This window comes from Lampetra planeri, chromosome 2 (genome assembly GCF_965212315.1).
Source record: "Lampetra planeri chromosome 2, kcLamPlan1.2.h2, whole genome shotgun sequence".
NCBI lineage: Eukaryota > Metazoa > Chordata > Hyperoartia > Petromyzontiformes > Petromyzontidae > Lampetra > Lampetra planeri.
In genome coordinates, this window is record NC_136108.1 from 30623018 (window position 1) to 30636473 (window position 13456).

The 13456-nt window shown below is 50.0% G+C and overlaps 1 protein-coding gene across 1 annotated transcript in view; it reads right to left on the reverse strand.

Annotated features, from left to right (window-relative positions):
- Window positions 1–13456, reverse strand: part of LOC144731542 (cGMP-dependent protein kinase 1-like) — a 33957-nt gene that overhangs the window by 19847 nt on the left and 654 nt on the right. The window contains exons 2-6 of the mRNA XM_078612671.1: window positions 5080–5180; window positions 4493–4561; window positions 3438–3555; window positions 1858–2024; window positions 442–555 (exon numbers count right to left, since the gene is read on the reverse strand). Of these exons, the coding sequence (XP_078468797.1) occupies window positions 442–555; window positions 1858–2024; window positions 3438–3555; window positions 4493–4561; window positions 5080–5180 (569 nt within the window). The remainder of the gene's footprint in view (window positions 1–441; window positions 556–1857; window positions 2025–3437; window positions 3556–4492; window positions 4562–5079; window positions 5181–13456) is intronic.

A 13456-nucleotide genomic window follows, 5' to 3' on the forward strand; every position in this document is an offset into this window, starting at 1 on the left:
AGCACTGCACCACACTACACTGCACCGCACTCTGCACTGCACTCCGCACTGCACAACACTCCACACTGCACCACACTACACCACACTGCACGCCACCCAGCACTGCACCACACTACACTGCACCACACTCTGCACTGCACTCCGCACTACATCACACTACACCACACTGCACCACACTACACCACACTGCACGCCACCCAGCACTGCACCACACTACACTGCACCGCACTCTGCACTGCACTCCGCACTACACCACACTACACCACACTGCACCACACTACACCACACTGCACCACACTGCACCACACTGCACCACACTCCGCACTCCACCGCACTACACCACACTGCACGCCACTCAGCACTGCACCACACAATACACTGCACGGCACTTCGCACTGCACCGCACCCGGCGTGGCGTGGCCCTGCGAGACCGCCGCTTACCCCTGACGGTGGCCGTGCGGGTGCAGTCGTAGAGGATGGCGAGCTCCCCGAACAGAGCGCCGGGCTGCAGCGTGCAGAGCGACTTGCCCTGCTTGGACACGTCCAGCAGGCCCTCTACGCAAAGACAGGGATCCCCCGTGTAACCTTCGACAGACCTGTTATGGGCGCAAGTGCTGGCCCGTTAGTGTGCACCTACGAAAGCCGACACGGCGCATGAAGGGGTAGGGTGGCCAACACCCACGCCCAGCTGCATTTGTCTCCCCAGTGCTGATGTTAACACACTTGCAGCATGTGCTCATTTAAGGCTGAGTGGTCCTAGGGGAAGCTCAGGATGGGTTTAGATAGACGGCACCAATGTTGGATGTGAGCTGGAATCGAACTGGGATCGCTGGGTTCGTGGCACAGTGCCCTATTGGCTGCACAAAAACACACCATGCATATATATGTACCATACATATCGTAACAGGTACGGAGACAGACAAATAATCCTTACGTAGACATTTACAGAGAGACTCACGTTTACTGAACATTAAGAACAGCCACGTGGCTTCCCATGCCGCACTAAAAACCTTGCACTGGCTCCCCGTCAAATCAAGCATACAGTGAAAAGATCACTATCGTGTTCCACCGAGCCCTCTCTCAAGGTCCCTCCATCCACCCTTCTCACTCCGTTGACCACGGCACACCGCCACGTGCTGCGAAGAACGCCCAACAATCTGCTCGTGGTACCCAGACCCAGCACCGCCCCTGGCTGAGCAGCGTGTTTTTTTTGTTTTGTTTCCCATAGCTGCGCCAGCAGCCATCTGGAACTCTCTCGCGCTGCACACACACGCCCGTAGCAGCAGCAGCAGCATGCAAACACCGTCCACCTTCAAGCGACGGCTCAAGGTTCATCACCTGTTCATTCTCACCTGATCAGGCTCTCTCACCTGCTCAAGCTCTGATCTGTTCAGGGTCACACCTGTTTAGGATATCGCCTGTTCAGGCTTTCACCTGTTCAGGGTTTCACTTGTTCAGGGTTTCACCTGTTCAGGGTTTCACCTGTTCAGGGTTTCACCTGTTCAGGGCTTCACTTGTTCAGGCCCTCACCTAGTCCAGTCTCGGGTACGAGGGACATTCAGCTCTGGTTCCATGCCTCCGAGATCTCGGGTCCAATTTGCGAGATGTGCGCGAGTTACAAACCACGTTTTTTTTCTGATAATTCGTATTACTACTCTCGATACAGACAAAGATAAACACAGAGACACGCACGTACAAACACGCTACACACAAAGATCGACACAGCGTGTGGCACGTGGAGGAGACACGGTGAGACGACACGGCGAGAGAGGCCAGGAGAGTATCCGCGGCTCCGCCACGCACTTCTAATTAGCACAATTGGCTACGTAGGGCGCGAAAGAAATTCAACATACATACTCATGAGGATGTACATGCTCTCGCCACTATCTCCCTCCTCTATGATCGTCTCTCCGCGTGCCCGCGTCGTCTCGGACATGCAGTCTCCCAGCAGCACCGTCTGCCCGGGCTGCATGCGCTTGAGCAGCTCGTTACTGCGAACCGCTTGCTCCACCAGGTGTGCCGTGCTGCTCGGGGTCACGGGGGCAAGATCGAGGTCAAGGTCAGGGGTCAGGGTCGCGGAGAAACTCCTCTGCAATGTTAGCGGCATTCGTACTCGATCACGGGTGGGAGCTGTTCCCCAGAATGTTTTTTTTTTATCTTCTTGAAAAAGCTGCCGCATCTAACTTAAGAGAATTCCGTTACAAATTAACGGGGGAAAGCACGGAGTAAATGAACGTCTGTGGAACAATATTGGCACGGAACGTGGTCTGCAGTCATTGTCGTCGATGACTCACTTTAAATCACGGCTACTTTCATGTGAATTCGTGCCCAGATGCCAATACCTTCTATAATCACCCAGGAATGCCTGTTCTTAACGCTCGTGACGTCAATCCACATCGACCAGCCCCCCTCATTAATATGCATGAGCAGGTGACGTCCTCCAAATGGACACCCCCCCTAGAAACCTTTCAATATAATTAACGGATGACGTCACCACATGGGGGGCCGAGGCGCCTCCTCCCCTCTCCTCAGCGTAAACTTACAACCCTTTTATGAGAAAAGCGTGCTATTTTCTAATAATCTATAATTAAGGTTTTTTTTTAAACTAAATATATTTTTATATTACGATTATGATTCGCTATATCTTTTTTTATTCGCTTATCTGTTATTGTTTATGGTTCATTTATTTTACAGCGACTTGTTGCGTTTGTCAGAGAAGCGGTGGTGTTGTTCTTTGTTGATTAAACCCGATTTAAGAGCTGCTTGGCTCACAGGGAAATTCAAAATAAACGGAGCTGCGGCTACATCACGACACGCAAATGCATCGTGGCAGCTGGCTATGTTAAGCCAATAGAGGTCGGGCACGTGCCAGACAGCTTCAAAGCCTAAATGGCAGCGCTCCGTCTAAAAAAGGCACTCGTGATTTCAGAGGAGAAACGACGTCGATGATTTCTTTATTTATCTGAGAGGCTTTCACCATTGGAACCTCATTTGCCAGTAAAAAATATGATAATTGGTTTTTTTTTCCCTTCTATCTGGCAACAAAACTGATACCTTTTTTTTTACAAGGAGTCATGTTTGCATAGACCACAATACCTGCAGCCATAATTCAAACAAAATACATAACTCTGATAATATATACACTGTCATTGAAGTTGATTGGTCCATTATGGATTATGGCTGCAGGTATTGTGGTCTATGCAAACATGACTCCTTGTAAAAAAAGGTGTCAGTTTTGTTGCCAGACAGAAGGGTAAAAAAACAATTATCAGGCTTTCACCAGTTCGTCGACACAGCCGCGGATGGACGATGTGGATTTAAACGGCACCCATTGCGGGTTTGCGTCCTTCCGTGTGGTGGTTGGGTCATCGGGGCGCGGGGATTGTCTACGTGGGCACGGGTTTCCGGAAAGCTCCATGGTGTGTGGTGCGGAGCACCTGGGCGACTTGGGCACGCGCTTGGCGAGGAGGAAGCAGCTGTCGGGCAGCGGCTCGCGCATGATGGGACGGCCGTGACCACCTCGGTCACACCCAGCCACCTCGCACGATTTCCTCGCTGAGACGCAAAAGACAAAGAACCTCACCCACTCACCCACCACCACCACCGTGTAGACTTGGCAGACTTTTGAGGCAAGCGCTGCGAGCAAGAACCTACGAAGGCCGGTACGCCACGAGAGGCGGTGGGTGGTCAGCGCCACGCCCGGTCGCCTTTCTCTCACCAGTGGCGACGTTTTACACAACGCACCAGGTACTCGTTTGAGACTGAGTCGACCTAGGGGAGGCCCAGGACCGGTTCAGATGATCGTCATTGGTGTTGGCCGAAAAGCGGGAGTCGAACTCGGGTCGCCGGGTCTGTCGTGCAGCACGCTAATCACTGCACCACCGCTCCCCATACGTACACATATGTAGGGGTGTTAGAGAGAGAGCCGTTATGCATGGCAGCTTATGGGAAACAAACACAGTGGGCGGGGCTACGTGAGTGCACGGGGGGGGAGTGCTCTCAACGACGTCCGCACCAAGCAGCCCGGGGCCCCACCCCTCAGCGGGGGTGGAGTATAAAGGGGGATGTGTCAGAGGGCTCGGGGCAGAATGTTAAAGCTAAACCAGTGAAGACCGAAGATCGTCTAGCTAGAGCCCTGGACTCCCCTGGGACGCCGCCCTTGTCAGGGCCGCGCAGGACCGAGCCAGCGGCGTGGTCCCGAGAACCAGAGCTAGTGCTCTGGGACTCCGGGTACCGTAGCCCGACTTACCAGTGTCGGGCCAGACAGCCTCCCCTAGCCCGTTAGTGGAGGACTAGGAGGTAGGTCAGAGATAGTTAGCAGTGTATTCCCAGCTAGCCGGGTGAGGGGGCCGATACCCCCTCTAGTATTGTATGTCCACAGTTGTGACTACTTGTACGGAATAAATACGTGTGCCTCACCAACGGTGTCCCAGAGTCATCAACGGTACTTCACATACATGCAAAACATGAATATGCAAACACACGCACAGACCTGCTGCCTCCAGTGACCGCTCACTCTTTAATTGCGCCACCTCAGCCTCCTTCTTCTCGAGCTGTTGTTCTACAGCACAGAAAACAATATATAGCGTGTGTGTGGGTGTGTGTGCAGTGTGTGTGGGTGTGTGTGCAGTGTGTGTGTGGGTGTGTGCAGTGAGTGTGGAGATGTGTCGTGGTTTAAATTCGGTTTTAATTAATCCGCGGTGCTAATGGAATGGCAAAAAAAAAACAATCGGATTGAGTGCGTGGGAAGATGATGGTAAGATAATTGGATCGATGGATCGATGGTTCGGCTCTCTGATATACTTTCGTCGTTGTACGGCAACGTGTCCGACGTTTCGCTCCAACACGTCCTTGCAGCCTCTTCGTGAAAGCAAGGCTAGGAAACAGAATCTGGGAGCTTCCTCAGAGAGCTTATGCAACACGCACGTGAAATCCAACGCAGTTCATCGATGGTTTGGCAGACGGATGGATGATAGATACGATGGATAGAGGGGTGGATGAGTTAGCTGATAGATGGGTAAATGAGCTCGTCGTTGGATGAATGGTTTGATGGATGGATTGGCAGTTAGATGGATTCACCTAAGTACTGGAGTCGAGTCTCCAGATCCTGCCGCTGCTCTCGCTCCTTCTCCAGCTCGTTCGTCGCCGTCAATAGACGCAGCTCCAGGTCCCGCAGAGACCTGCAATGGAAAAAACAAACACATGAACGTATCTTCAAAGACAAAGATCTCCCCCCACCCCCCGTTCAGCTTTAACAGACTTTTGGGGCAAGTTCTGTTAGCGAGCACCGATGTAGGCCAGCATGGCACGCGAGGAAGTGGGTGGCCAACACCATCCTGCCTTTGTCTCCCGAGTGCATGTACTTTCACACCTTTGTATTGTACCCCCCATTGCACGCATCTAGAGCGGGACACGTGCATACATATAAAGACAAAGATCCCCCGTATAGCCTTGACATACTCTTGAGGCAAGTGCTGTTAGCAAATCAAGCCGAAAGCGGTGCACTAGGTGGCTAGCGTCACGCCCGGCCGCCTTTGTCTCCCCAGTGGCGATGTTTACGCATCGCACCAGGCACTAATTTGAGACTGAGTCGACCTAGGATGAGGCCTAGAACTGGTTCAGATAATCGTCAGTGGTGTTGGCTGTGAGCGGCCTTGGTCACTGGGTCCGTAGCAGTGTACGCTAACCACTACACTACAGCTCTCCACACACACACACACGTGTGCATAACAACAACAACCGCCATTCGCCACTAAGTGGCGGTGACGTCACCACGACGCTTGTGCCAGGCCATGTGCACCTTGAGGCCACGTGAAGTGTCGAACGCCCGCTGGCAGGAGGTCACGGGGCAGACCCAGGTGCCACGGGTCGACTGACCAAGATGGCCGAGATGACTGGCTGATGCACCACCTGTGCCCCCTACTGTGCCAACTTGCTGTGCTTTAGCCACCGGCGCTCCGCTCGTTGTTGTGAGCGTCGCTCCTCCGCCCTCCGTTGTTGTTGGAGGGCGACTGCCTCCAACTGCCCAGTAGCGTCCTTCACGAGCCTCCTCTACAGAGGCCGATCTTGACACCGCTGGTACCGGTCATCGGCAAGTCCACTCAGCTCCACGTCCTCCTGTACCACATCACTCCATCTCTTCTCTAGCCCGTGCCGCGCCCGTTTAGCCCCCTCGATCCGGCCGAACAAAAGCTGTTTAGGCATGCGGTGGCTGGGCATGCGGGCTCCTCACACAATCCAGCCTGGTTAAACCCAGGATGGATCGTAGGCAGGCCAGCCTAAATGTTTACAACCGGCGAAGATGCTCCATTAGGGGGGTCCACGTTTCGCAAGCGTAGAGAAGGGAGGGAATGACTGTGGCCGAGAAGACCTGAAGCTTCGTGCGGAGCGACAGACCAGGTAGCTTCCACACAGCGTTACGCAGCCGATGAAAAGATATTGCCGCTCGACTGATTCGGAGTGAGACCTCTGCTGTTAAACTGGAGCCGGTCATAAGCACGTGTGCATAACATACATGTGCACATACACGCACACGCAAAAGACAACAATCCCATGCTCAGCCTTTGAGACTATTGGGACAAGTGCTCTTAGTGAGCACACATGAAGGCTGGCACGGGGGTGTGGACAACATCACGCCCAGCCACCTGTATATCTCCAATGCTGATATATTCAGACACGACAGTAGGCACGAATTTAATGCTGAAGTGTGGTAGGGGAGAGCCAGGACCGGTCCAACCAAATACAACTTGTCACTGATAGCCGTGGTCAGGAATCGTACTCTGGTCGCCACGGTTTATAACGCAAACAAAAGGGCGAGTATTCTCCCCCCAAAGTCAACATCTCATCCAGAATAGAGGTCTTTGGGTTAGATCGCGTAAATATTAAAATCTGTCGTTAAAACCCGCCTCTCAATCACATTTACACAAACTGTAGATTTTAAGCTGAGCGAACCTAGGGGAAGCCCAGGCCTCTGTAGTGATGACGGCGATGGTCGTGTGCGTCACGGCCAGGAATGGAACACTCATTTGCTTGAGGGCATAGCGGCTACCGTGAGTGGCAGGTTGACACACACACACCACGACTAGGCCACCAAGTCCCCGCACACCAAGGAACTCACACATTCCATCTACCCCGCCAGACTCGATTGGTTCTGTTTAACAGCAATTTCCCCCCCCCACCCACATCCCATTGACCCTCAACTATCGCCACAAACGGTGCTGATTCTAACACAGGAGACCAAATCCCTCTGAGAATTCCATGACCCCCACCCCCCACCACTCCCCACGCACAGCCAAACCCATTTCATACACAATTGCTCGATCTAAAAATCCTCAATAATTAACCTAGGTTGTTACATAAGGTGCGTGCACAACAAGGTGAGTTGGGAACAACGAGGTGAGTTGGGAAGACTCTGTGTTGCTCGGGGTTGACTGGATGGTTACATCGGACCGACACACACACACAAGAATTCCTGACCGGGTCCTTTTTTTGGGGGGTCAGGTTTGGGGACACCAGAGTAGCTTACCACCCTTCCCTACCCCTCCAGCCCGTTCCGCGATTGGTCTGAGTTTCGGGATTATTTATTTATGTTCCGTGTGTGTGGGTGTCTCCGCTAAGCGCGCACGCGCGCGGTACATTGTGTTTCGAGATTAAAAATAGGAGGAATAAAGAATAATAATCAAGTCCACACACTTGCCTTCCATTCTCATGCACAGTCCCAAATGAATGCAGTCATTTAATACAAAGACAGTGACCTCCCCTCCCCCGTATAGCCTTAACAGACTATTGGGGCAAGTGCTGTTAGCGAACATCTTATGGAGGCCGGAACGCCACACGAGGGGGAGGGTTATTGGCCAGCCGCCTTTGTCTCCCGAGTGGCGATGTTTACACACCGCACCGGCCACTCGTTTGAGGCTGAGTCGACCTAGGAGAGGCCAAAGACCGGTTTAAATATTCTCCACTGTAATTGATCGTGTCCGGGAATGGAAGTCGGGTCGCCGGGTTCGTAGCGCAGTGCGCTAACAATTGCGCCACGGCTCCCCACTCATTTCTTACATACACGCGCACACACTCCCATATATGATAAGCGTGTGTCCATGTATGTGTTTGTGTTTCTGTGTGTTTATGTGGGGAGCGGCAGCGCAGTGGCTAGAACGCTCCACTACGAACCCAGCGACCCGAGTTTGATTCCTGCTCACAGCCACCAACACCAGTAACGATTATCTGAACCGGTCCCGGGTCTCCCCTAGGGCGACTCAGCCTCAAATTAGTACCTGCTGCGGTGTGTAAACATCGCCACTCGGGAGACAAAGGCGGCCGGGCGTAGTGCTGGCCACCCACCCCCTTGTGCACCGTTCTGGCCTTCCAAGGTGATTGCTAACAGCACTTCCATCAAAAGTATGTTAAGGCCATACGGGGGATATTTGCCTTTGTATGTATGTCCCGGTCTGGATGAGTGAAATGAGGGGGAAATATAATGGTGTGAAAGCACATAGTGTACAGTATATATATAAAACTAAACATGTAAGTCAATAACGCTGTGGCCTTAAAACGAATCCGTTATATAATAGGCGACGTTTTGGGCAATGGGTCTTCAATGCACTGCAAATGGCCCCACTTCACCGCCTCGCTATGGTCTGTAAAGAAGGGCCATTGCCCCAAACGTGGCCTCTCTGTTATATATTTTTTTGTTTATTTTTAAGGCTACAGTGATATTGACGAACGTGTCCACTTGTTGTTGTTAATTGTGCTCGTGCACCACCGCCAACTCAGCAGCAGCAGCATCGTCGCCGTCATCATCATCACTAAATAATTAGTTATCATCAGGAAGATTTTCATGCAACCAAATGACCCTAGAAAAAACACCCGGACCACATCAGAGCCGAGCGTGGCTGGTAAACAGAGTTGACCGTGGTTCGTACCCTTGTATGGGCGACCCATACAATGGGTTCGTGCGCCGTGCCGGTCTTAAGAAGTGCATGCTAACAGCACTTGCCCCAACAGCCTGGAGAGGCTACACGTGGGATCTTTGTCTTTGTATGGATGCCCACCAGAGCTCGACACGTGCTGCAGGTAGAACATCTGCGAGGGAGGGCCAAACGACGGTGGGCCCAGCAGTGCATTCTTGAATCTATCTGTGTGGAGTGGTACCTCTTGTACCGCATAGCGAGGTTTATCCTCATATTGGAGAAAAAAATGGTGTCAGGACCCTGTTATCAGGAGTCTTGAGATTGAGCGAGCCTTTGCTTGATTAATAAATAAATGCAACTTCTTTGTTTTATTAGGATTGTTTTTTTTTATACCCTAAGGCAGGGGTCGGCAACCAAAATAACAAGAAGAGCCATTTCTTTCCAATTCGGTACAAAATTTAGTATTTCAAGAGCCGCAATGCACCTGAGTACATACTGTACATACGTACATATCGTCAAGAAGCAGCCCGTAAAGAGCCGCATGCGGCTCCGGAGCCGTAGGTTGCTGACCCCTGCCCTAAGGGGTAGAGCGGTCGGTGATGCAGTCGTTCATTCAAATTGAGTTTGATTCTCGGCCACGGCTCACATCAGTGGCAAGTGACATCTGAACCGGTTTTTGTGACCCCCCCACCCACCAATCCCCCCTCCCCCATTCACTAACCCAAACTGAGCAGCGTGGTGAAGTATGGTCAATCAACCCCGCTGACCAACACGGCATGGGGAAGGGCGTTTTACCAGAAGAAGAATGCCAAATTGCATCCCCATTCATACTCTTAGTTCTTTCGGTAAAGTCACGTAGGTAAAAAAATGAAATTAAAATTAATAAAAATAAAAAATAAAATAAAAATCACGACGTTTCGGAGGCAACACAAGTCTCCGTCATCAGGTGGGACAGTCACAGCCAGATTTGCTGCATCAAGTGAGGCAGGGATTCAAGATGCAAGCCCTTAAATACAAGTTAAGGGGGAGGAGAGGGGGGGGGAGCTTATCAGAATGTGGTAGCCAATGAATGGAAACGTATCGGGAGGGGGGCGGGGCTAAAAGAGGGCACGAGGTACTAGGCGTCGACGTGTAAGTAGCCAATGAATGGAACGTATCGGGAGGGGGGATAAAAGAGGGCATGAGGTGCTCGTAGGCGTCGACGTGTAAGTGTTTGTGCGCAAGTCACTGTTGTTGCACATGATAACCATAACGTATTGGAAGGGGGGCGGGGCTAAAAGAGAGCACTGGGTGCAAGTGTACGTGGACATGCCTGTGCACAAGCACCTGTTGATGCACATGATAGAAAATAACGAAAATGCCCATGTTTATACCAGTGTTGGCTGACAATAAAGAGAGTACTGTTAAACGCTGGGGATGTTAACACTCGGTAAAGTAAAATAGTGCCTGTCAGATAAGATGGTCCAAAAATGTGTAGTTAAATCTTTTTTGCATGGTTAATAACATCTTTCCAATGATTACTAAGTTTGTACCCATCATCACGGTTGAAATTATGTCTGTGTTTGTATATCTGAATGGCTTCGTGTACAAACCTTTGATGGTAGCCAGAGGGTTTGCAGAGCACCTTAGTCTCGGAAAAAAACAATATCATGAGAGCCCACCGCGTTATAGCAATGATCGGCAACGGCGGAACACTCAATTTTTTTTTTTGCCGTGTTTCAAATTGCATCCCCATTGTTAAAATCAGACATCCACTCACCTAGACTTTTTTTTATGAAGTGCAGGCTGCACTACAATTGAGCCAAATTAGTATTATTAATATAGATTTTTCCAACTCAATTTATATTCGAAAAGCCACTTATCCCAGCAGTTTAGCGACATGCAAATGCTGAGACGTGGCTCAGCGGTAGCGTGTTCCGGCCCCTTGCTGCAGGCGTTCGTGGTTCGAATCAGCCGGGCCACTCTGGTTATAACTGCGAGTGTCTATTAACCACACAAATATCACGCACCGTCCGCTGAACGGTGGGTGTCTAAAGATCCCCCGACGTCAGTGCATGCCGGCGTCGTGGTCCAACATTTTTTTTACCAAATATTGATAAAAATTACGCCGCCAATTACTCAAATGGGACGACGCAAAGTGACACCGCCCCCTACTGGAAGACCAGAGTCGTCTGGTGAAATGCAGCGCCACTTGCGATAGCCTCGCCCTATTAGAGTGGTGCGAATACCAAATGTAATGGTTATTGTAATTATTCATCGTTACCGTACTGTTGCGTTTTCACACGGGGTATTACAGTGAAGATCAAGATCTAATCTTATCCACTGATCATGCACCATGTGGTAGCTAAAAAATATCACGCATCTTGTGGGGCCTGGTTGTGATGAGGATTGGCTGTGATAAGGAGAGTAACTCCAGTCATGGGAATGTAGAATTTCAATCTCTGGATCGGTTCTGACCTGATCAAACGACAGGAGAGTATCACCAATCATGAATTCATGGTATTTCAGAATCAGAATATGTATTTACCCTGAAGGAATCCGATGACCGATTAAGCTCGTCTTCACAGATGTCCAGTATTTATCCGGGTAAACCTCACTGAGTCTCAAGACTCCTTTTCAGGAGGGTCCTGCCACATCGGAATGTTTGGCAAAAAAAAACTCCACTCATTGAGTTGTTAGTAATAGAGGTTTTTGGGTTAGATCGCGTAAGTATGAATGTGTCGTAACCCTCCACCACCCGACACAGCCAGTAAGGTTTGTCACGTACACAACGCGCCAATTAGTTACTACTTCAGCCCACCGGTGTGTTGGAGAGTAAAACCCACAATATTTACAATTACATCCAGTATCATCAGCAATCGCCCGATGATGCTGGATGTAATTGCCAGCGAAACGTCGTACTCAGATTGTAAATGTTGTGGATTTACTCTCCAACACACCGGTGGGCGGAAGTAGTCACTAATTGGCGCGTTGTTTACGTGACAAACCTCCCTGGCTGCGTTGGGTGATGGAGGGTTACGACACATGTATACTTACGTGATCTCACCCAAAAACCTCTATTATGAATAATATTGGTCGCGAAAGCCTACCACGTGTTAAACTAAGTTGTTTGCTTTGTCAAAGCAAGCCAGAGTATCCGGAGAACCCTCAGCACATCCGAGGAGGTATAACAACACAAACCTCGGCACAGACAGCTCCAATCCGCAGCCTCTCAGTCCAGTGTTGACCAAATCTGTGGACCGAACCAATAGCTCCACTGCTACCTCCTGGCCACGAGCAGCCCTGAACCTACAGCACCTGGCATGCGCAGGCAGTCACCCATCCAAGCAACAGACGAGACTCGGCTCTGATTATTTTCCGAGATCCGACGAGGTCTGGGGACATTCCGTGTGTTTTTGTTGTCCTGTATGTTCATAACATTGGACATACATTTTTCCATCACCACCATAATTATCCACTGCTGGATGACTGCCTCCCTAAGGCACGATTATGACCTCCCACGATCCCGCGACGCATTGTAACAATCCACCCAGCACCTGCAACGTGAACTTATTTCATCGTTCCGTCTCCTCGGGGGACGTCGTCTTACACACAATTTATCATCAATGAATTCATACACACATTGCATTGTTTATAGTGCTATACTGCAATGATTCTTAACATTTACTGCAGCCTCGCACCCCTTAGGTTCTAAATCGTAAAAGAAAACGTATGTTAATAAATACACAGGGTTTGGTGAAACAACAAAGCAGTTAAATCTTTATTTAAAGCTTTCGTGACTGCAGGGATTCATATTCTTGGTTCTTTCGGTAAAGTCACGTAGAAGGGAAATAATAAAATAATATTTATATTAAACAAAAATTATCACGACGTTTCGACTGCAACACAAGCAAGCGTCATCAGGTGTGAAATCCACAGAAAGAACAACGTCGTGAGAATTTTTATTGTTTTATATTAATATTATTTTATTATTTCCCTTCTACGTGACTTTACCGAAAGAACCAAGAATAACAAAGCAGTTGTACTCATGTGCCCGTGCTTAATTTGTGTTTCGATGATTTACCTTCTAAAAATATATATCTAGCCGTGTCTCGCACCGCCAGAAAGGGCATCTCGCTCCCCCAGGGGGTGTAGCGTGCACCCCAGGTTAAGAAGAAGAACCACTGCCATTCTGTATCAAAGTATATACTGCACACATATACACACACCATACCTCACGTAGACCGAGGAATTAACAGAGAGCATGAGCAATGCAGGACAGCTGCTCATGCTGATATCTCAAGGCTGACAGCGATATCGTATCGATGAGTGACGGCTAACATTGCAGCAAGTGGCATTGATACTCAGCTGATGCTTATCCACTCGGTCAGCGAAGAGAGCTGACATCGATGCTCAAAACTAACGTCTAATTATTTGAAAACCAGATAGATATTTGTTGTAAATGATGGAAGAATGTTGTTGATGATGATCCTGATAATGCAGCAGTTGATGATGATGACACTGAAGATGTGTGTAATACTAAAGTCGTTGCTGCTGCTGTTGGTGCT